Source organism: Mobula birostris, chromosome 25 (genome assembly GCF_030028105.1).
Source record: "Mobula birostris isolate sMobBir1 chromosome 25, sMobBir1.hap1, whole genome shotgun sequence".
Classification (NCBI taxonomy): Eukaryota; Metazoa; Chordata; class Chondrichthyes; order Myliobatiformes; family Myliobatidae; genus Mobula; species Mobula birostris.
In genome coordinates, this window is record NC_092394.1 from 61,324,299 (window position 1) to 61,346,403 (window position 22,105).

The following is a 22,105-nucleotide window of genomic DNA, read 5'->3' on the forward strand; positions in this document are numbered from 1 at the left end:
CTTTATGTATGTTTAAGGCAGAGGTTGATAGATTCTTACCAATCAGTCAGGGCATGAAGGGATACTGGGAGAAGGCAGGAGATTGGGGCTGAGAGGGAAAATGGACCAACTATGATGAAATGGCAGAGCAGACTTTATGGCCTAATTGTGCTCCTATATCTTCTGGTCTTCAAAAATAGGAATGGCAAGCTTAGTTCAGCTGATTATAACACAACCAGCCTACTCTTAATTATGAGGATGTAGTGGAGAGTTTGGGCTTTGCCAGGTACATTCAATTCCAAACTTCACCATGGCCTTGATTTACACATGGGTCAAAAAGAATCATTTCAGATAGTCTTTGCCATCAACACAGTATTTTACTAGAAAAACTGGTCTTAAATAGGGATGTTCTGTGAGATTGCATAATGCTGGTTAATTTGTTAATTTATTTGTAGTAATATTATTTTATGTGTTATGCATGTGAGTTGTATGTACTGTGTTATGCACCTTGGTTCAGAGCAACATTGTTTCATTTAGCAGTATACATATATAAAGTTGAACAACAATAAACTGAACTTGAATTAGAATACTTAACTCCATTCAAAACTCTTCAAAGGAAGCAATACATGTCTGCAGCAAGACCTAGACAACATTCAGACATGAACAGATTGGTGGACAAGTAACATTTTTGCTACAATCTAACTGTCTCCAACAAGAGAGAATCTAAGCATCCATGTTTGGTATTCAGTGACATTGCCAATGCAAACCTCCTTACCATCAACATTATGATTGATCAGCACTGAATAGAAACTCAACAAAACCAAACATATAAATAGAGTAAATAACAGGAATTCTGCAGATGCTGGAAATTCAAGCAACACACATCAAAGTTGCTGGTGAACTCAGCAGGCCAGGCAGCATCTCTAGGAAGAGGTACAGTCGACGTTTCAGGCCGAGACCCTTTGTCAGGACTGATGAAGGGTCTCAGCCTGAAATGTCGACTGTACCTCTTCCTAGAGATGCTGTCTGGCCTGCTGCGTTCACCAGCAACTTCGATATAAATCGAGTATCTTCAGGAGCCGACCAGAGGCTAGACATTGGTGTCATTCTGTCATCTACAAGGCATAGATCAGGATCATGTTGGAATATTTTTCAGTTGCCTGGATAGGTACAGTTTCAACAACGATCAAGTAGGTCAAAATCATTTGGGTCAAGAAACCCTGCACTGAGGACAGAATGAGCCGACTCCAACACCTCACAGACTGTTCACATCATGAGACATCTCCTGCCCCATCTGAAGAGTAAGGCTTCCCCATTGGTTCACCGGTCACCTCGGTGCACAAGCCCAGAGGGGAAGCAAGGCATCTTCGATAGAACTGCCTAAACAATCATGCCAAGCGGAGAAAGTTATGTTTAAGACCCCTCTCTTCTTCCTGTCAGCCAGCCCAACAACCATCTTCGCCCATGTTATCTCTTTCATCGTGAACTCTTATTTTCTGCGTAGACCTTAAACTCGACCACTCCTGCCAAAGTGTTTCAGTCCCTTCAACTATAAATACCGCTTTCAAACTTTAACTGGGTTCCTACCCGCTCGTCACTAGTGAGAGTAACTCGGCGCCTTTCCCGCAGGTAGGGGGTGCTGCTGAGCAACCGTGATGGTAAGGCGCATGCGCCGATCGCGCCGCCGCGCCGCCGCGCCTAGTTGAGCGGTAGTCGGCGGCCGGCGGGCGGGCATCGGGCTGTTGCTGAGCTACTTCGAGGGCAGGTTGACGGCAGTCAGGACCGCGGAGGGCGCGACGCCAGGATGAGCATCCTGCAGAAGATATCGGAAATCGAGGCCGAGGTAATGGGAGGCTGGGGCTGGTCACCGAGAGGGCTGAGTCACCCCGACAACCGCCCCGTCCACCGGAGTCTTGGCCCAGTCGGCTGCGTTCACGTTGTCCCTCGCTGGTGTTTTACTTTCCTCCTCCTCCAGTTCGGGACACTCACTTTCACGTGGATGTACTGCGTTTCTTTGGCAGTTAACTGTGGCTGCTCTGATGAACACACGAGACCGATCCCGGTGTTTTGGTGCAGGCTAACTTTATTGCTGGGAGATATTGTCTATAATCCATTGATTTTTTTTTATTGATAATCTCTTCAAACTAGAATGGTGGCATATTTCCAAGTTGTAATGGTTATTTCGAGTTGATGGGAATCCCTTGCACTTGTTCCTTTTGGGCGCTATTTGGGTGGTACATTTCATGTACATTTTGCATTATGAAGTTTATTGTCCTTTATCCTATCCAGTCTAATTTGGATGACTGCAGGATTGCAGGTTGGGTTCACTGCTGACTGCTCCTTGAAATGGTCGATCAAGTCACTTTGCTCATTAGAGTAAAAATCTCAAAAATCGATGAACTCATTCATCCCCTGCCACCCAAAACAAAGCTGAATGAGTCCATCTGACTTGCGAACATCACCTAGGGCGTTATTCCAAAACTGACAACTGTCCTGTTAACTAAACAAGTAACAGCTGAAGATACTAAACAGGCCTTCCTTGAGTAATGAATGTTCAACTTCTAAACCCCACTGACTAATGGACGTCTGTAAAAACAGAACCTGTTTGTTATTGAAGAGTATTTCCTTTCACCCAGACTTTTTCATTGCAATTCCTGTGTATGACCTGTCCTATCGCTAGGAGAGACCTAGGAGGTGGTGATACACGGTTAGGAGAGGGAAGTCCTTTAGGTTTTTAATAGTTAGTGAGTAAGTATTCTCCTCTCCCTCACTTGATGTAGTGTTAAGTCATGTGCAAGAATTACTGAGAGTAGCAGCTGAGATTTACTCTGTGTTATTAGGGCAGGTGGTGTGGAGTAAAATCCCAAAAATCATTACCTGAAGCAGCTTCTGATTTTATAAAGGCATGCCTGCCTGATTGGTTCTGAGGGAGAGCAGTATGAGGGATGTACTTCATCCCCTTACTGGTCGACCTGTCACAGTGATATGTTGGTTACTGATTAGGAGTGTAGAGATAAAGTTTTGATTTCACTGAGGACAATCTCTGCTGTATGGCATTTTCACTGGACTAATTGGGAGGAATTCCGAACAAACCCAGCAGTTCAAAGCTGGCCACATATGAGACTTCGTATTCCATCAAAGAGGAGTGTATGAAGAGTGTTTGATGGCTTTGGCTTTGGGCCTGTACTCTGGAGTTTAGAAGAATGAGGGGGAAATCTCGTTGAAACTTGTCAAATATTGAAAAAAATAGAATGGATGTGGAGAGGATATTTCCTCTAGTGGGGGAAAAGGGACAGCCTCAGAATAGAGGGATGTCCTTTTATGAAGCAGGATTTCTTTAGCCAGAGGGTGGTGAATCCATGGAATTCATTGCAAGAGGTGGCTGTGGAGGCCAAGCCATTGGGTGTATTTAAAGTGAAGGTTGATAGATTTTTGATTAGTAAGGGTGTCAAAGGTTATGGAGAGAAGACAAGAGAATGGGATTGAGAAGGATAATGTATGGGCCATGATGGAACGGTGGAACAGGCTCAATGGGCCAAATGCCCTAATTCTGCTCCTGTGTCTTATGGTCTAAATGCAACAGTGTTGTATTCCACATAACAATCTGATAGGACATATTCAAAGGAATTGTAGAAAATGATACTCGGCATACCAAAACACTGATCTACATACTGGTTGAGCAGTGGAATTAGAGATAGTAAAACAATTCCATTAATTGAATGGATTAGTGATTTTGAATTGTCAGATTCAGTTGTGACTGATTTGCAACCACCTTAATTCAGAAGTACCAAGTGAACAGTACACAATTCCCTGAAGTTGTTGCTTTGGTAGAAAATGCTGTTCATGAAATTGGGGAAAGGTTGAAAGCACTGAACTTGGCTAAGACAGCAGTCTCTAACAACATTCTAGCTCCTGGGCTCCTCTGGTTAGCTGTGCTCCAAGCCAATATATTCTAGCACAGCACACACAAAATGCCGGAGGAACTCAGCATGTCAAGCAGCATCTATGGAACTGAATAGACAGTTGACATTTCAGGCCGAGACCCTTCATCAGGATTGAACTTCCAGCATCTGCAGTTTCTCATGTGTTTATATTCTAGCGCAACTGCAATGACATTTGTTCGACCAAGTGAAACATTTTCCAGTAATATTCTGTCCACAAAAAGCATGACAAAGCTAATGTCACTAATATCTTATTTAAATGAGGTGTTTCAATTTATTCTTTCAAAGTGGAAAATGTTGTCAACACTGTTGATCAAGCAACACTGAACTTGCTCATAAGTTAAGTGTTTGGTTTGGGTTTTGCTTTAAACCTCTGTACTAATTTAATGAAATAAGGACAAAAGAGTTGAATTCCAGGGGTATGGTGAGTAGATTATCACTTGTAACAGACTATAGAATCAACAAGCCCTTATTTAAGGTATTTGTTTTCAGTAAGAGGGATTGACTTGGAGAATAAAATGTCACACTTGTTTCAATTAAGCATTACAGTCTTGAAGATTGAATTTGAAGATTTTAAATCCTACAGAACAACAGAAGTTACCTCCCCCATAAATAATTAACTCCTTTAGATAAATTGGTGATTTTTTTCTAATTGGATTATCAATTATCAAAGTAGTATCTGAGTTAGTAGTGATTGTAAAACTACCATCATGTACATATTCACCATTTATTGGTAACAATAACTGAATGATATGATGTAGTAGTTCAATAAATCTCTCCCTTGTTTGTTTTGGATTAGATGGCCAGGACACAGAAAAACAAAGCAACAGCTCACCACTTGGGGCTGCTGAAAGCCCGTCTGGCCAAACTACGTCGAGAGCTCATCGCTCCCAAAGGAGGGGGTGGAGGAGGACCTGGTGAAGGTACTGGATTTGTCTTAGAATTTCTGAGAAAGTGAATTAATGCATTATTATTTGTTCAAATTTAGGATGTTCAGATGTTGATTTTTAACAAGATATTACGTTTAAAATTCTCAGAGCCATTGTGTATTGTTTAGAGTATCCCACTGTAACTTGTTTCTTGTAGCAGAACAATGCATTTTCATGAGTCATAAAATGAGTGGGGTAATGTAATTGGTGAGAATGTTGTTGGGAAGGACTTTGAAAGAGTAGGTATAGTTGATAAGGGAAAGAATTTGCAGCAGAGTTTAATGATTGAAAGAAGAGGAATAGGACCATGAAAGTATTCCAAAGCAATGTTCAAAGTAAATTTATATTCAAAGTATGTATATGTCACTATATACTATCCTGAGCAAGGCTGGGAATCTTAAGAGAGCGAGTGAAGCTCAGCAAGGGTGGTGGTAAAGGAGGTTGATCAGAAAGTAAACTGCTGGAAGAACTTAGTACTTTAAGCAGGATCTGTAGAGGCAAAGAAAAGGCTGATAGTTTGGCTGAGACCCTGCATTGGAACTTGACCTGAAGCATCAACCATCCTTTTGTCTCCACAGACACTGTGTAACCCATTGAGTTCTTCTGGCAGATTTTTCTTTGCTCCAGATTACAGCATCTGCAGGAGTCTTGTATCTCCATAATGGAGGCTGACTCTTTCTGTCTCTTTGGGGAAATTAGTAGCTTGGATCAAGCTGCAGTCCCAAACTTCCTGTCTTCTCGATTTCTCTATCTGCAGTCCCTGAAATCTGCCTGAATGCAGAGGTCTGAATGCTCTTGTCCTTCAACCCCCTGACAAGGTGTGATGAGGCTTCTGTGGAACTAGGTATATTGCTGAGGTTTTGCAGAACACCCTTTGAAGGGGAATAAAATCTGATGACCCATGCTGTCTGTCAAAAACTATGGAGGCTTTGCAACAGTTTTTAAATGTCTCATATTAAAATTGCTTTAAATAATTTGTTTGAATTGCTCTAAAAAAAATTATGTCCATTAACACTGAAATAATTTAACACACAAATCTTTGAACATTCAAAGAAAATATCTTGGAAAGTAGGGAAGAACCTATTTGGTAGGGTTGTAAATCCCCATTCAAGTGAATGAAATTGCTGCTCATAAGACGGTGTAAGAGCAGATAGCTCAACGGTGTGACATTACAAGGAGACGGAGTGTTGAAGAAGGCATTTGGCATGCTGGCTTTCAGTCAGGGTGTTGAATTAAAGAATTGGAATGTTGTATTGCAATTGTTTAAGACATTGGTGAGGCCATATCTGAAGTATCGTGTACAGTTTTAGTTCTCTGTCATAGGAGGGACATTGTTAAGCAGGAACAAGTGAATGATTATTTGAAAGGATGCAGCCAGGACTCAAGGACCTAATTTATAGGAAGAGGTGGGGCAGGTAGGACTTTATTTCTTGGAGTGAGACTGGAAGATTATCTTGCAGAAATGGATAAAATAGTGAGGGGCACAGATAGGGTGAATGCATATTTTTCCCAGGATAAAGGAATCAAAAATTTGAGGGCGTAGGTTTAAAGTGAGAGGGGAAAGATTTAAAGGGACCTGAAGGACAACTTATTCACACTGAAGCTTTTATGGAATGAGCCACCTTCGTGTGTTTGGACAGGTATGTGAATGGGAAATATGGTCGTAACGTAGGCAAATGGGATTGGCTTATGTTGGCGAGTTTGATCGCAGAGCAAATAACTATAACAAGTGTTGAGATAACAGAGGTCCTGAACGTAACCTGAGAGTAGCTGTCATGTTGGTACTTCATTGAACCACTGGCTATAGAGAGCTGGAAATGATTTGATAAGTGACAATTTCTAAAACCATGAGGTGATTATGAAATTGATGCAGGTACCTGTAATAGAAACGTAATGTCATTGGAATGAACTGGGGAGGGTACGGCAGAAAGGTGCTCCGCAAGGCTTTATGGTATACAAGATGTTGGATTTGTATACATTATGGTTTCGTTTAACTACTCATTTCTCAGGGTCTGAGCATCACTGATAAGGCCAGTATTTACTTATTGCCTAATTGTTATTAAGAAATTAGTGGTTCATCACTGCAGTCCTTTTGGTGAAGATACTCTTAGTTCAGTTAGGAGTTCTGGGATTTAGAGCCAGTGTTGATGAAGGATTGGCGATACATTTCCAAGTCAGGACACTGACTTGAAGGGCACTCCGGAGTTGTTGGTATTTCTTTGATGTCCTTGCCCTTTTTGGTGGTATAGGTTGTGGGTTTGGAGGAGTAGTTGAGTAGTTTAGTCAAGTTAACTACAGGATATAGCCATTGTATACAAGTGGTGGAGGAATTAATTTTTAGGATGGATTGGATGCCAATAAGTTAGTTGCTTTGCCCTGTGTAGTGTCGAGTTTCTTGAGGATTGATAATGCTGCATTCATCAAGTGAATGCATATTTCATCATGCTCCTGACCTGTGTCTTGTAGCTGGAGAATGACTTTGTTGTTAGTAGGTAAGTAACTTGATGCAAGATAGCTAGTCTCTGACTCTCATTTATAGCTACAAAACATGCAAAGCGGGTTAATTTTTTGGGTTTTTTTTTACCCCCGAGGTATTGATGGTAGGGAACTTGTCAATGGTAATTCCATTAAATGTTAAAGATAGTTAATCAGACTTGTTGGTGATGGCTATTGCCTGGTGCTTTTTTGTGGCACAAATTAAAAGATGTTCTTGTATAATTTTGATGAATTGTTATGCTAATATGTTTTTATTGATCTCTCTTTCTCTTTTTGTTGTTGATGCTAGGGTTTGATGTGGCAAAGACTGGGGATGCCCGGATTGGGTTTGTGGGTTTCCCTTCTGTTGGGAAATCTACATTACTAAGTAATCTGGCTGGAGTGTACTCGGAAGTGGCAGCCTATGAGTTTACTACTTTGACCACTGTACCAGGAGTGATTCGCTATAAAGGAGCTAAGATACAGGTACGATGTGGTTTGTAATTGTAGGCAGAGTTAAGTTATGCAATATTTGGTTATATTTCTGAGCTCACTAACAATATGTGAGCTTAGAATTGTAAATGTCGGTTCATTTTCCCCTCTGGTGTGTTTAAGGAGCTTCAGTTTACTACAGTCAACAGAAAGTATTTAGCCATGATAACACATTACATTTTAACTGTGTGATGGAAGCAGTAACATGAGGGAGAACACTATAAACATGCTGTATAAACTGTATTTTGTAAAACCATTTGGAAGTTGTATGGAACACAAGCATCTGCTTGAAAACCAGAGATGGTAGATGATGTTGGGACAGAACTTGAAGACACTTTATCTGATTTTGTTGTCACGTACCCCATGACGGGAATAAATAACCAGCAGAAATATAAAACACTTTGGAGTCCAGTATTGCTATTAACTAATAATATTTATTAGTAACTATGCAATACAGTATTATAAATGTAGATAAATCAAACAGGTTAGCGATAATTATATATAAGTAAGTATATCTGTAAGTGTGAAAATATATGAAAAACAAGTTTCTTCAAGTCTAGGGGTAAAAAGATACAATCTTACGATGATGAGTAAAGTTCATTTCAGTTCGTGGTATTGAGTTGAGTAGTGATGGAGAAGGATTTGAGTCTTCAGGTGAGCTGACGCCGTCGATCTTCTCATTGTCCTCCGAAATCCTTTAAAAGTCACCGACTGTGACTTGAACAAAGGGGACGGGTTTTCTGTGGTGGAGCTATCACCTAGGCAAGGGTGGACACGTGGACAACTCCCCACCAGTCAGTGCCTTTTCCTTTCACTGCAAGAGCCACTGATCGATCTGCCTGATCGATCCTCCAAAAACGCACTTTTTCTGCAGACACAACAAAGCTCATTCAGTGTCCAAAACATGTGTCTGAGGTCTATATCATCTGACCTCCTATTTATCTCACCATACTGGATACCAGCTGTCATTTAAATAACTCGTCCTTCCTCTCTCTCTGTAAGAAATGCAAGCAGGCAAATGTCCTTGAAGGAAGTATAAACAACCTGTGAGCAGTCTTCATCCATATCTATCTCTCTCTCTCGCTCTCTCTTTTCAAAAAATAAAGCTTCATTTATTTCCAGTCTTTGCCTCCTGCCAGTCAGACACTGCTTTATTCATGCTTGAATCTTTCCTGTAATACCATGGGCTTGTAGCTTGTCTAACACTTTGGACACTTACCACTTTAAATGTGCTTGTCTTTCTGCTCAGCTGCTTGACCTTCCGGGTATCATTGAAGGAGCCAAAGATGGCAAAGGCCGTGGGCGACAAGTTATTGCTGGTAAGCTTTAGAAGTTTTGACATATGATTAAAGATCAAGTCTGTCTTAAGAGCAAAAAAAATTGGTCTGAGTATTTCTTTATTATTCCAGCATACCTGGTGTGCATAAGAAGGCACAATGTAACCAGTAATATTTTTTTCTTTCAGTGGCTCGAACCTGCAACTTAATCTTGATCGTACTCGATGTGCTGAAGCCTTTGGTACACAAGAAAATAATTGAGAATGAGGTGGAAGGATTTGGAATCCGTCTTAACAAGCAGCCTCCCAACATCGGGTTCAGGAAGAAGGACAAGGGAGGCATTAATCTGACCTCCACGGTGGGTGATAATAATTGATTATGAAGTTTGAAACAGGATCAAAATTCCACAAAGTTGTGAACCAATTTGATCTGCATGGAGGGTGTGGGATGGAAAAGACCTCAGTGGAAATTGATTGAAACAGTGGTTTGGTGTTTGTTATGGTTGTGATGGGTTACACTGTTGTATTATCCGTGAATATGGTGGTCTTTAAATCTCATAGTGTAATATTAGCAAACGAAGACTTGGAAAGTTCATTTAGAATCATTGAGTTATTCAGCACAGAAATAACCCTTTTGGCCCAACTGGTCATATCAGTTGAGGTGCTTTGCTGAGCTGGTCCTGTTTTCCTGCATTTGGCCCATATCATTTCAAGTCATTCCCATACATGAACCTGTCTAAAAGTCTTTTAATTGCTGTTATTGTATCTGCCTTGATCACTCACTCTGGCATCGTTTAATAAACCCACCAACCCTGGTATGGAAAAACCTGCCTTCTGCATTTCCCCACCATCCACTCCATGCTCAAAGTGGTTTGTACACAAATACTCCTTCCCCACCCCATTACAAAAACAATAAGGTTTCTTCAGCCTGATTGAAGGCCACTGCAATGTTACTGTTGGCGGTCCACATGATAAAGAGGTAGGTGTAACATATTTTTCCTCCTCCTGGAGTATTTTAATTACTGCTTTACAACTCTTGTTGGTGCCTTTCTTGTCATCATTTTTCTGCTCTGCTGTGTTGGGAGCTAATAATTGACTTCTCTTTCTCAAGAATTAAACAAAAATGTAGCAGATCGGCTAGGAAATCTATGGATGTGTATATAATTATACACAAGATTTAACCTCTGACTAGTGCTCCTATTTGGAATCCCTAATTCTAAATCATCCGCATCTGCATCAAGTGTTTATGGTGAACTTAGCACTTACCACAGCACTTAAGCTTGCAGGTTCAACCAGTTCTATTTTTATGCCAAACCTTTATGTTCCTTATGCCAAGAAACATTATACAATAGTTACTTACAGGATGATCTCCAGGCTCTGTCTGTGATCAAATGCCCTGATAAGTCACTGAGTCACAAAAAAGGCTAAAGTGGCAATGCCATTAAGAACTCTTCCAGCAAAAGATTGAGTTAGCACAAACATGTAACTGCAGATGAGCTGAAGAATTAACTGCTGTGATGTTTCATCTTCTGACAGCCATCTTTTATTACTTGGCAAAACTGGAAATACAGCATCCTGGGATGTGTTTAGTTACATGTTTTCCTTTGTGTAGTGTGTGCAGTCCGAGCTGGACATGGAAACTGTGAAAAGTATCCTGGCCGAGTATAAAATCCACAATGCTGATGTCACATTGCGCAGCGACGCAACAGCAGATGACCTGATTGATGTGGTGGAGGGTAACCGGTAAGTGACATCTGCGTCAGGAGTTCTTGAACTGAAAGACAGACGATTATTTAAATAGAGAGGGAATTCAAATGAGGGATCTTGGTGCTGTTGTCTATGATGTATTGACCTTGAGCAGGGATTCCCAATCTTTTTTTATGCCATGAATCAATACCATTAAGCAAGGGATCCATGGTTCCCAGGTTGGGAACCTCTGACTAAAGATTAAAAATAGAAGATCTACATCTGGAGTGCAGTGTATGTGGATGGAAATCAAAGACTTGCAGATACTGGACATCTGAAATAAAGGCAAAAATTGTTGGAAACATTGTACAGGTCAAGACTGGATATATGGAAAGAGAAACAGAGTTAACACTATGCAGAGGACCCTTATCAGAAACGTGTACATTTTTGGTCCTCATTTGAAAAAGGATATGCTAGAGATGGAAGCTGCCCAGAAGAGATTCACTAGGCTAACTCCTGAAATGAGAGAGTTAGATTAAATACTCTTTGGAGTTTATAAGCATGAGGGATGATCTTGTTGAAACATAAAAGAGATCTTGAGGGGACAAGAGTGTGTAGATGTTGAGATGTTCCTCACTAGGGGGAGGAAATCGAATGAGGGACAATTTAAAAGAAAAGAGGGCAATCATATAAAGTAAGAAGATAAGAAATAGGAGCAGGAGTAGGCCATCTGGCCTGTCAAGCCTGCTCCGCCATTCAATAAGATTGTGGCTGATCTGGCCATGGACTCATCTCCACCTACTTGCTTTTTCCTCATAACCCTTAATTCCAATAAAATTGAATTGGAGAGGGTGGTGAAGCTGTGGAATTCTCTAACCAGAGGGTTGTGGAGGTGAGATCACTAGAGATGTTTAAATAGTAGGTGGATGCATTTTTTTTAGAACACTTCTGAAGTGATGGCAATGGAGAACTTGCATAGGAGTGGAGGCCTAGGGCAGATAAGTGATGAGCATTATGGAATGGGGAGTAGGTTTGAGGGGCTGGGCCTGCTCATGTTCTGTGTTTTTTATGTATTTGGGTTGCTAACCCAGCAAAGCACTGATTTCATGGTGCTTTGTAATTCAGAATGCATTGTGATCTATTTCACATACCATAACTGACAGACCTTTGTCAATGGCTCATTTGCCTAAGCTGTTAGAAGCTGTAAAGCATTCAGGAGGAAGAATAAGGGAGGTATTGATCTAAAATCCGTGTTGAGTGATAAGAATTAATTAAAAAAATGTTGAAATTGGATTAAAATTGCACAAAGGTGAACTAATTTGATCATCATGAACAGTGTGAGGTATAGTGTAAAAGATCTCACTGGAAACTGATTGAAACAGGTCCAGACCCTTTCATCATTGTATCCTAACAAATCTACCCTCGGCTGTCTCTAAAGGAAAACAGTGACAACTTCTCCAGTCTGTCTGTTCAACTGTAGTGCCTCACTCAGGATCCATTTTCATAATTCCTTTCTGGACTGTCACTAATGCCTTCACTTTACTGATTGTGGACTTCAGGGAGGGTAAGGCGAAGGAACGTATACTAATTCTCATAGAGGGATCAGAAGTGGAGAAACTCAGCATTTTCAAGTTCCTGGGTGTCAAAATCTGAGGACCTAACCTGGTCCCAACATATTGGTGCAGTTATAAAGAAGGCAAGACAGTGTCTATATTTCATTTGGAGTTTGAAGAGATTTGGTATGTCAACAAATCCACTCAAAAACTTCTATAGATGTACCGTGGAGAGCATTCTGACAGGTTGCATCACTGTCTGGTATGGAGGGGGAGGTGGTGGCTACTGCACAGGACCGAAAGAAGCTACTGAGGGTTGTAAATTTAGTCAGCTCCATCTTGAGCGCTAGCCTACAAGGTACCCAGGACATCTTCAAGGAGCAGTATTTCAGAAAGTCAGCAACCATTATTAAGGCCCTCCAGCACCCAGGGCATGCCCTTTTCTCACTATTACCATCAGGTAGGAGGTACAAAAGCCTGAAGGCACACACTTAGCAATTCAGGAACAGCTTCTTCCCCTCTGCCATCAGATTCCTAAATGGAAATTAAAAATCTGTTTTTTGCGTGATTTTTAATCTATTCGGTATAGGTATACTGTAATTGATTTACTTATTTTTTTTCTCTTCTATACTATGTATGGCATTGAACTGCTGCTAAGTTAACAAATTTCACAACACATGCCGATGAAAATAAACCTGATTCTGATTCTGTTCCTCTAATACTGTGTCCACAATTTGGGGTAGTATAATGACCTTTACTTGGGGCACCACTGCTCAGTACAAGAGGACATGGCTTTAAGGTAAGGGGTGGGAAGTTCAAGGGGGATATTAGAGGAAGGTTTTTTACTCAGAGAGTGGTTGGTGTGTGGAATGCACTGCCTGAGTCAGTGGTGGAGGCAGATACACTAGTGAAATTTAAGAGACTACTGGACAGGTATATGGAGGAATTTAAGGTGGGGTGTTATATGGGAGGCAGGGTTTAAGGGTCGGTACAACATTGTGGGCCGAAGGGCCTGTACTGTGCTGTACTGTTCTATGTTCTATTTACATTGGTCTGTTAATCTAGCAGCCAACCAGCATGCCTTTGATTCACATCGAAATCAAAGGAGCAAGAGGGCTGTAAAATGGTCAAAGTCTTTCTCCTAGAATACTAAAACTAGGTGACATAAACTTAAGGTGAGAGGTATGAGGAGAAACCTATGTGGTCAACAGGAGAACATGCAGACTTCATATAGCCAGCAAAGTCATTGCTAAGCCACCTTCATTAATCATGGCTTTCAGTACAGGAGTTGGGATGTCATGTTGCAACTGTTGCTTGGAGCATTATACAAAGTTCTGGTCACCCATCTAAAAGGAAGGATGTCATTAAGCTGGAAAGGCTGCAGAAAAAAATCACAAGGAGGGAGTGGAGAGACCAGGGCTAGAGCACGTGGAAGGCTGAGGGATGACCTTGCATATAATCATGAAGGGTATAGGTAAGGTGAATAGTCACTGTCTTAATCCCAGGGTAGGGGTGTCTAAAACTAGAGGACATAGATTTAAGGTGGGAGGGGAGAGAAATTTAAAAAGGACCTGAGGAGCAACATTTTCACACAGAGGATGATGGGTAAATGGACTGACCTGCTAGAGGAATCTGTAGACAGGTACAATTCCAATGTTTAAAGGACATTTGAACAGGTATGTGGATCAGAATGATTCCAAGGGATAAAGGCCAATTGCCAATTAACTCAAAAATTGACAAGAACGAGTTGGGCCTGTTCTAGAAAATCTTGACTTTTATTTATCCTTGTCAGAAATGTGAGATTACATACATTAGGAGTCTTATTTGTAAATCATAAGAATTATATGACACTGAAATCGGTCCTTCTGCCACCATATCCACGTTGACGATCAAGCACCCATCTATGCTAATATGATGTATTGGCCCTTGGTGTTAATAGTTTTGGTGCCTTGCATTTTAAGTGCTCACTTAGATATTTTATACATGTGAGCATCTTCTCTGCAGTGCCTCTTTTCTATAATAATGCCAAGCAGACTTGTGTGCATTTCGCTAGGTGTGGTCTAAATCATCTTCATTTCAGATTTAGAAAAGCTTCCAAAATAAAATGCTCATGCCATAGACTCATAAGCGCAGAAAGACCTTCAGTTCACCATGACAATTGCAGGCATCCGTCTACATTAATTCTATTTCCAAGCACTTAGTACTTAAAAATGTCATGAGATTCCTATCTCATGTAGTATGTCCCTGATTTCATCAAGGTGAAAAGCTTAACCTTTAAACCTCTTCCCCCTTGCCCTAATCTGGATTCTCACACCTGTTATGTGAAAAGTTTCTCACAATCCTCTTTGAGTCTCATAATTTTTGGAAACCAGTCAGATTCCCATTAACCTCTTCTGCTCCAAGGAAACCAAACTCATTTTATCCAATATTTCCTTATAAGTGAAATGCTGCATCCTTGCCAACAACCTGGTGAATTCTCCTCTAAACCCTGTCCAGTGCAATTACATCCTACCTTAGTGTGGTGACCAGGATTATACACACTGAAACAGTCACTGAAGCAATGTTTTAAAACTGTACTTAGTCTCCCTGCCTTTATATTATGTATCCCAGTTTATGTTATACCTTGTGTGCTGCCACCTTATCTATTTATCTATCCATCCCTCCCTTTGGACTGCAGTAGGAAACTGGAGCACCCAGAGAAAACCCACACATTCCACAGGGAGTAGGTACAGACTCCATAAAAATGACGTTGGAATAAGCGCTGAACTTCAGTGCCCCAAGCTATAATAGTATCATAAGACCATAAGATATAGGAGCAGAAGTAGGCCATTTGGCCCATTGAGATGCTCCACCATTCAATCATGGGCAGATCTAATTCTTCCAGTCAACCCCATTCCCCTGCCTTCTCCCCATACCCTTTGATGCCCTGGCTAATCAAGAACCTATTGATCTCTGCCTTAAATGCACCCAATGACTTGGCCTCCACAGCCACTTGTGGCAACAAATTCCACAGATTTACCACCCTCCGACTAAAGTAATTTCTCTGCATCTCTGTTCTAAATGGACATCCTTCAATCATGAAGTCGTGCCCTCTTGTCCTAGACTCCCCTACAATGGGAAATAAATAAAATCAGGAGCCCAAAACTGCATACAATACTCCAAGTGTGGTCTCACAGGTGCCTTATAGAGCCTCAACATCACATCCCTGCTCTTATATTTTATACCTCTGGAAATGAATGCCAACATTGCATTCACCTTCTTCACCACCGACTCAACCTGGAGGTTAACCTTTAGAAACATAGAAAACCTACAGCACAATACAGGCCCTTCAGCCCACGAAGCTGTGCCAGACATGTCCTTAGCTGAGAAATTACCTAGGATTACCCATAGCCCTCTATTTTCCTGAGCTCCATATACCTGTCCAGGAGTCTCTTAAAAGACCCTATCGTATCTGCCTCCACCGCTGTCGCCGGCAGCCCATACCACACACTCACCACTCTCTGTGTTTGTAAAAAAAAACACTTACACCTGATATCTCCTCTGTACCTACTTCCAAGCACCTTAAAACTGTGCCCTCTCGTGCTAGCCATTTCAGCCCTGGGAAAAAGCCTCTGACTATCCACATGATCAATGCCTCTCATCATCTTATACACCTCTATCAGGTCACCTCTCATCCTCTGTCGCTCCAAGGAAAAAAGGCCGAGTTCACTCAACCTATTCTCATAATGCATGCTCCCCAATCCAGGCAACATCCTTGTAGATCTCCTCTGCACTCTTTCTATAGTTTCCACATTCTTCCTATAGCGAGGCAACCAGAACTGAGTACAGTACTCAAAGTGGGGTCTGACCAGGGTCCTATATAGCAGCAACATTACCTCTCAGCTCCTAAACTCAATCCCACAATTGATGAAGGCCAATGAACCGTATGCTTTCATAACCACAGAGTCAACCTGCACAGCAGCCTCGAGTGTCCTATGGACTCGGACCTTGAGATCCCTCTGATCCTCCACACTGCCAAGAGTCTTACTGTTAGTACTGTATTCTGTCATCAAATTTGACCTACCAAAATGAACCACCTCACACTTATCTGGGTTGAACTCCATCTGCCACTTCTCAGCCTGTTTTTGCATCGTATCAATGTCCTGCTGTAACCTCTGACAGCCTTCCACACTATCCACAACACAGCTAACCTTTGTGTCATCACCAAATTTATTAACCCATTCCTCCAGTTCTTCATCCAGGTCACTTATAAAAAATCATGAAGAGTAGGGGTCCCAGAACAGATCCCTGAGGCACACCACTGGTGACCGACCTTCATGCAGAATATGACCCATCTACAGCCACTCTGCCTTCTGTGGGCAAGCCAGTTCTGGATCCACAAAGTAATTTCCCCTTGGATCCCATGCCTCTTTACTTTCTCAATAAGTCTTGCATGGGGTACCTTGTCAAATGCCTTGCTGAAATCCATGTACACTACATCTACTGCTCTATCATCATCAATCTGTTTAGTCACATCTTCAAAAAATTCAACCAGGCTCGTAAGGCACGACCTGCCTTTGACAAAACCATGCTGACTATTCCTAATCATATCATGCCTCTCCAAATGTTCATAAATCCTGCCTCTCAGGACCTTCTCCATCAACTTACCAACCACTGAAGTAAGATTCACTGGTCTATAATTTCCTGGGCTATCTCTATTCCCTTGAATAAAGGAACAACATCCGCAACCCTCCAATCCTCCAGAACCTCTCCCATCCCCATTGATGATGCAAAGATCATCGTCAGAGGCTCAGCAGTCTCCTCCCTTGCCTCCCACAGTAGCCTGGGGAACATCTCGTCTGGTCCTGGTGACTTATCCAACCTGACGCTTTCCCAAAGCTCCTGCACTTCCTCTTTCTTAATATCTACATGCTGAAGCTTTTCAGTCCGCTGCAAGTCATCCCTACAAACGCCAAGATCCTTTTCTGTAGTGAATACTGAAGCAAAGTACTCATTAAGTATGTCTGCTATCTCCTCTGGTTCCATACACACTTTTCCACTGTCACACTTGATTGGTCCTATTCTCTCACGTATTATCCTCTTGCTCTTTACATAGAACGCCTTGGGGTTTTCCTTAATCCTGTCCACCAAGGCCTTCTCATGGCCCCTTCTTTAAGGTATCCTGCACAAGGACTCCCAAGTCCCTTTGCATCTCTGCATTTTGAATTCTCTCTCCATCTAAATAATAGTGTGTCCATTTACTTCTTCCACCAAAGTGAATGAGCATACACTTTCCAACTCTTAACTGCTGTGTTACCATGGTGCCTTCGTGGATTTTTGTCTTGTATTCACTGAAGCATTATTATTCATTGTATATGTCCTATCCATATTATTCTTCCCCAAAGTGTTACCTCACTTATCAGGATTAAATTCCATCTGTCTTAGTTTGTCCATTTTATCCTCCTGTAACATAAGATTATCTTCTTCAGTAGAGCAACACCATCAATTCAAAATCAGCTTGAGTTGATATTTTAATTAGTGGTATACTTGCAATCTGAGAGCATTTTGTTCTTATATCCCACATGGACTCGCATCTACATATAAATAATCTGTATCCCTCTTCTTACTACCAAAATGTACAACCTCAATTGGTTAGTTTATTAATATTCTTTAATGTGCCAGTATAATTGAGTGAATTTACAAGTCACTAATTTGATGTTATCTGCAATTTAGACATGGTGTTCTCGAGTTTAGATTGTTAATATGAGCTGTGGAACACAACTACCATTGCAAATATGGATGAGAGAATCTGAAGCAACCAGGCATCTGCTGGGGGAATACAGTGGGCTGAACAGCATATGGACAGGAGGCTGGTGGTTGGGGAAGGGGTAAGAATTGTTGATTGTTCAGACTGAACCAGGATTGAGCTTTGTTTAGAATGAAGCAGGGCTTTAAGACCTTCCTGGTGAGGGACGAAGGTGCATAAAGACTGAGAGATCTATATTGCAGAAAGAGGTAAATGATGCAGAGCTTTGACTGAAGTGTTGACAGTCTCTTTCTGCCCACATGTGCTACTTGATGTGCTGAGTTCCTCTGGCAGATTGTTGTACCACTGCAAACATCAACCTTTTACTTTCACTCTGTGCATTTTGTTCTTAATCCATTCTGCTCTTTGCAATCTCTGTGATTCATTATCTAAGTCAGTGGCCCCCACCCTCCAGGCCGCAGACCGATACCAGGCCGCGAAGCGTGCAGTGGCAGCCGGGACGCATCCAGCACATCTTTAAGAAAAAAGCTGAAAAAAACAAGCTATTTAATTAGGTGCCACTTGGCACGTAAATGTTGGCCCAGATCAGAGGTGATTGCTGATTTCACTTGCTCTACGCAATCGGCAATCGCCTCTGGAGGTTGGGGACAACTGATCTAAGTGATTGAAAATCTAGAGATAATATACATTTAATGCATTATTACCATTGACTACTCCTGTTACTTCAATGTTCAATATGTTTAGTTATGTAAGATATTACAATTTGAAATCTGTGGAGTTCCTTTGGATTACTTAATGCGCTATGTAAATTATCAAACACTAAAGTTATTATCTGAACATCTAGAATATTAAGAGCCAGTACCTAATTTAAAAATGAATACCTAGACAATTTTAACTGAAGTAATTGCATGTGGCGATAGTGTTGAAACTTTATCTGTAGACTCGATGTCCTATTTTCTCCACTGCAGGGTGTACATCCCATGCATATATGTTCTAAACAAAATAGACCAGATCTCTTTGGAGGAGCTGGATATAATTTATAAAATACCACACTGTGTACCAATTTCTGCACATCACCGTTGGAACTTCGATGATCTCTTGGAAAAAATATGGGATTACTTGCACCTTGTTCGGATGTAGGTACCATTTGAATGGGAATAATAATCCAATGCTGTTTTTGTTGGGATTCTTAAATATTAAATGGACTGAAATTTTATTATTGCAGTTACACCAAACCCAAGGGACAGTTACCTGATTACACTTCCCCAGTTGTGTTACCACATCGAAGAACTACAGTTGAGGATTTCTGCATGAAAATTCATAAAAACCTAATTAAGGAATTCAAATAGTAAGTAATCCTCCCTTAATTATCATAGCCAAAGTGTTTGATAAAGAATGTGACACACAAGTTTAGGATTGCATGATGAAAGAAGTGCTATTTGTCTTCTGTTCCAGTGCTCTGGTGTGGGGTTCGTCTGTGAAATATAATCCACAGAAGGTTGGCAAGGACCATGTGCTGGAAGATGAGGATGTAATTCAGATAGTCAAGAAGTAAATTGGGACATTATTTCTATTCTTCAAAGTTCATTTCTTAAATCAACTCCCTGGTGGTAACAGTGTTTTGTCATATGGTGCATGAAACACTTCTGGTTGTGATCGGGTCTGGTACTTCCCTTTATTCAATCTGCAGCCAAAGTGTTTCATTCAAAATAGTTGCATATGTAGAAACAAAAGGTTCTTGACTTTAAACATGTGTATAATTCAGCCAATAAAAGACTATTCGGATGACGGGATTGCATCTAATGATTTGACATTATTAAAATAAGTACTTATGTTTTTATAGCTTCTTTTGGCATGTGGGTTAAAGACATTCAATTGAATTGAAAATTCTTGTTGCTTTCCTTCTCTAGAGGTTCGTTGACGAGAAAAGTGGCTACTTGGTCACTAATTTTCTTTGTAGGATAAGGGGGATCAAAGCTCAATATCTAGTCTTTTCTGTGCAATTAATGGTTTAGTTAGACTGTCATATCCAAATCCGTACATTGATTTAAATGAAGTACAGCTATCTCTGGTATGAAAACAACGTTTTTTTAAAAAGGGCCTTGTATAATAGTAACAATGCTTGTTAATCCGCCATTTCTTCATGAGGGGTGGTGTGGGAAAGGTAGCAGGCAATATTTAATGTTGCCTTTAAAAGGGTGCTCAAATGTTCTGGAGTTTACTTTCCACAAGTATTCTTGTTATTATTAGCTTAGACCTTGCAGCATAGGCTACTGTTAGTCCTTGTAAAACATATTTCTTTCAAGCATTCCCGGGGGGAAAAATCTCTTAAGAAATACAATCAGATTTACTAACTAGCAGTAATTAGATAGTATATTTGGGTTCAGAATTACAGTTGTTTGAGAACTATTTAAAGGCCTGTAACTCCAGGAATTACAGGGAGTATCGAAAAGCATGCATAGGATACCGAATGTAGAAGAGAGCAGATTAATCCCTGACATTGTAAGAAGACAGTTTCTTCAAGCTGTGTAAACAGGAAGCCAGCTAACAGAAAAGGAGGGAATAGAGAGATTAAGTAAAGTTCTAGATGGCTGAAGTATAATGGTTTGAGGATAGGATTCAGGAAAAGGTGTGAGATATTCAATCCTGTCATTCACTACCTTGTACTTTGTGTATGAGGACAGCACCTAAGTGTAGTCAAAGTGGTTGAATAATTTCAGGAATGTTGGCATCAATAAACTAGTTTATGTAGAAACAATCTACGGGGATTATGGCCAAAGTGTTTCACCCACTCATGAGTGAATTCATCTTCCTGAGTCGCAGGCTCAGTACCAGACCCTTCCTTCCTCCCCAAATGGCCATACAAGAAAAGTTGCCAAGGAGGTTCACTGTTATTAAGGTAAAGATTATTTAAAAAAAAACAAGTTCAGTGGCACAGAATTCAAAGGCCCATCAATAATGGTAAATCTTAAAGAGGGATTAGACTCGAGTTGGTGTTGCAATTTCAAAAACATTTGAGATAAATTTGGGAGCAAGTGTGAAGGGGCTTTACTGAAATGTTAAAAATAGGAAATACTGTGACTGAAAATTGGACGCCTGAAGCAGTGTACTTAGTTTTAACTGAAATTTTCCTTTAATGACTTTCTTTAAAGTTAATTTTTGGATTCTTTCGAGATAGAATTCATATCCACAATAAATAGTGGATAAATTTATATGGTAACTTGCAAAAGTAAAATCAATATCATGGAAAAGGATAGAATCAGAGAGGACAGGGAAATTTTTAATTGGGGAAGGACAAATTATGAGGCTGTAAGGCTAGAACTTGCGGGTGTGAATTGGGATGATGTTTTTGCAGGGAAATGTACTATGGACATGCGGACGATGTTTAGGGATCTCTTGCAGGATGTTAGAGATAAAGTTGTCCCTGTGAGGAAGATAAAGAATGGTAGGGTGAAGGAACCATGGGTGACAAGTGAGGTGGAAAATCTAGTCAGGTGGAAGAAGGCAGCATACATGAGGTTTAGGAAGCAAGGATCAGATGGGTCTATTGAGGAATATAGGGAAGCAAGAAAGGAGTTTAAGAAGGGGTGGAGAAGAGCAAGAAGGGAGCATGAGAAGGCCTTGGCGAGTAGGGTAAAGGAAAACCCCAAGGCATTCTTCAATTAAGTGAAGAAAAAAAGGATGACAGGAGTGAAGGTAGGACCGATTAGAGATAAAGGTGGGAAGATGTGCCTGGAGACTGTGGAAGTGAGCGAGGTCCTTAATGAATACTTCTCTTCGGTATTCACCAATGAGAGGGAACTTGATGATGGTGAGGGCAATATGAGTGAGGTTGATGTTCTGGAGCATGTTGATATTAAGGGAGAGGAGGTGTTGCAGTTGTTAAAATACATTAGGACGGATAAGTCCCCGGGGCCTGACGTAATATTCCCCAGGCTGCTTCATGAGGCGAGGGAAGAGATTGCTGAGCCTCCAGTTAGGATCTTTATGTCCTCGTTGTCCACGGGAATGGTACCGGAGGATTGGAG

General features: G+C 41.0%; 1 protein-coding gene across 1 annotated transcript; it reads left to right on the plus strand.

The window, feature by feature from the left end:
* The first annotated feature begins 1,637 nt into the window (after positions 1-1,637).
* drg1 (developmentally regulated GTP binding protein 1) lies at positions 1,638-19,880 on the plus strand. The gene is made up of 9 exons (XM_072243183.1): positions 1,638-1,822; positions 4,720-4,843; positions 7,635-7,810; positions 9,066-9,135; positions 9,282-9,451; positions 10,705-10,835; positions 19,046-19,213; positions 19,303-19,425; positions 19,533-19,880. Exons 1-9 carry the CDS (start codon positions 1,784-1,786, stop codon positions 19,630-19,632), a joined length of 1,101 nt encoding a protein of 366 aa, XP_072099284.1. The 5' UTR covers positions 1,638-1,783; the 3' UTR covers positions 19,633-19,880.
* The last annotated feature ends 2,225 nt before the right edge of the window (positions 19,881-22,105 follow it).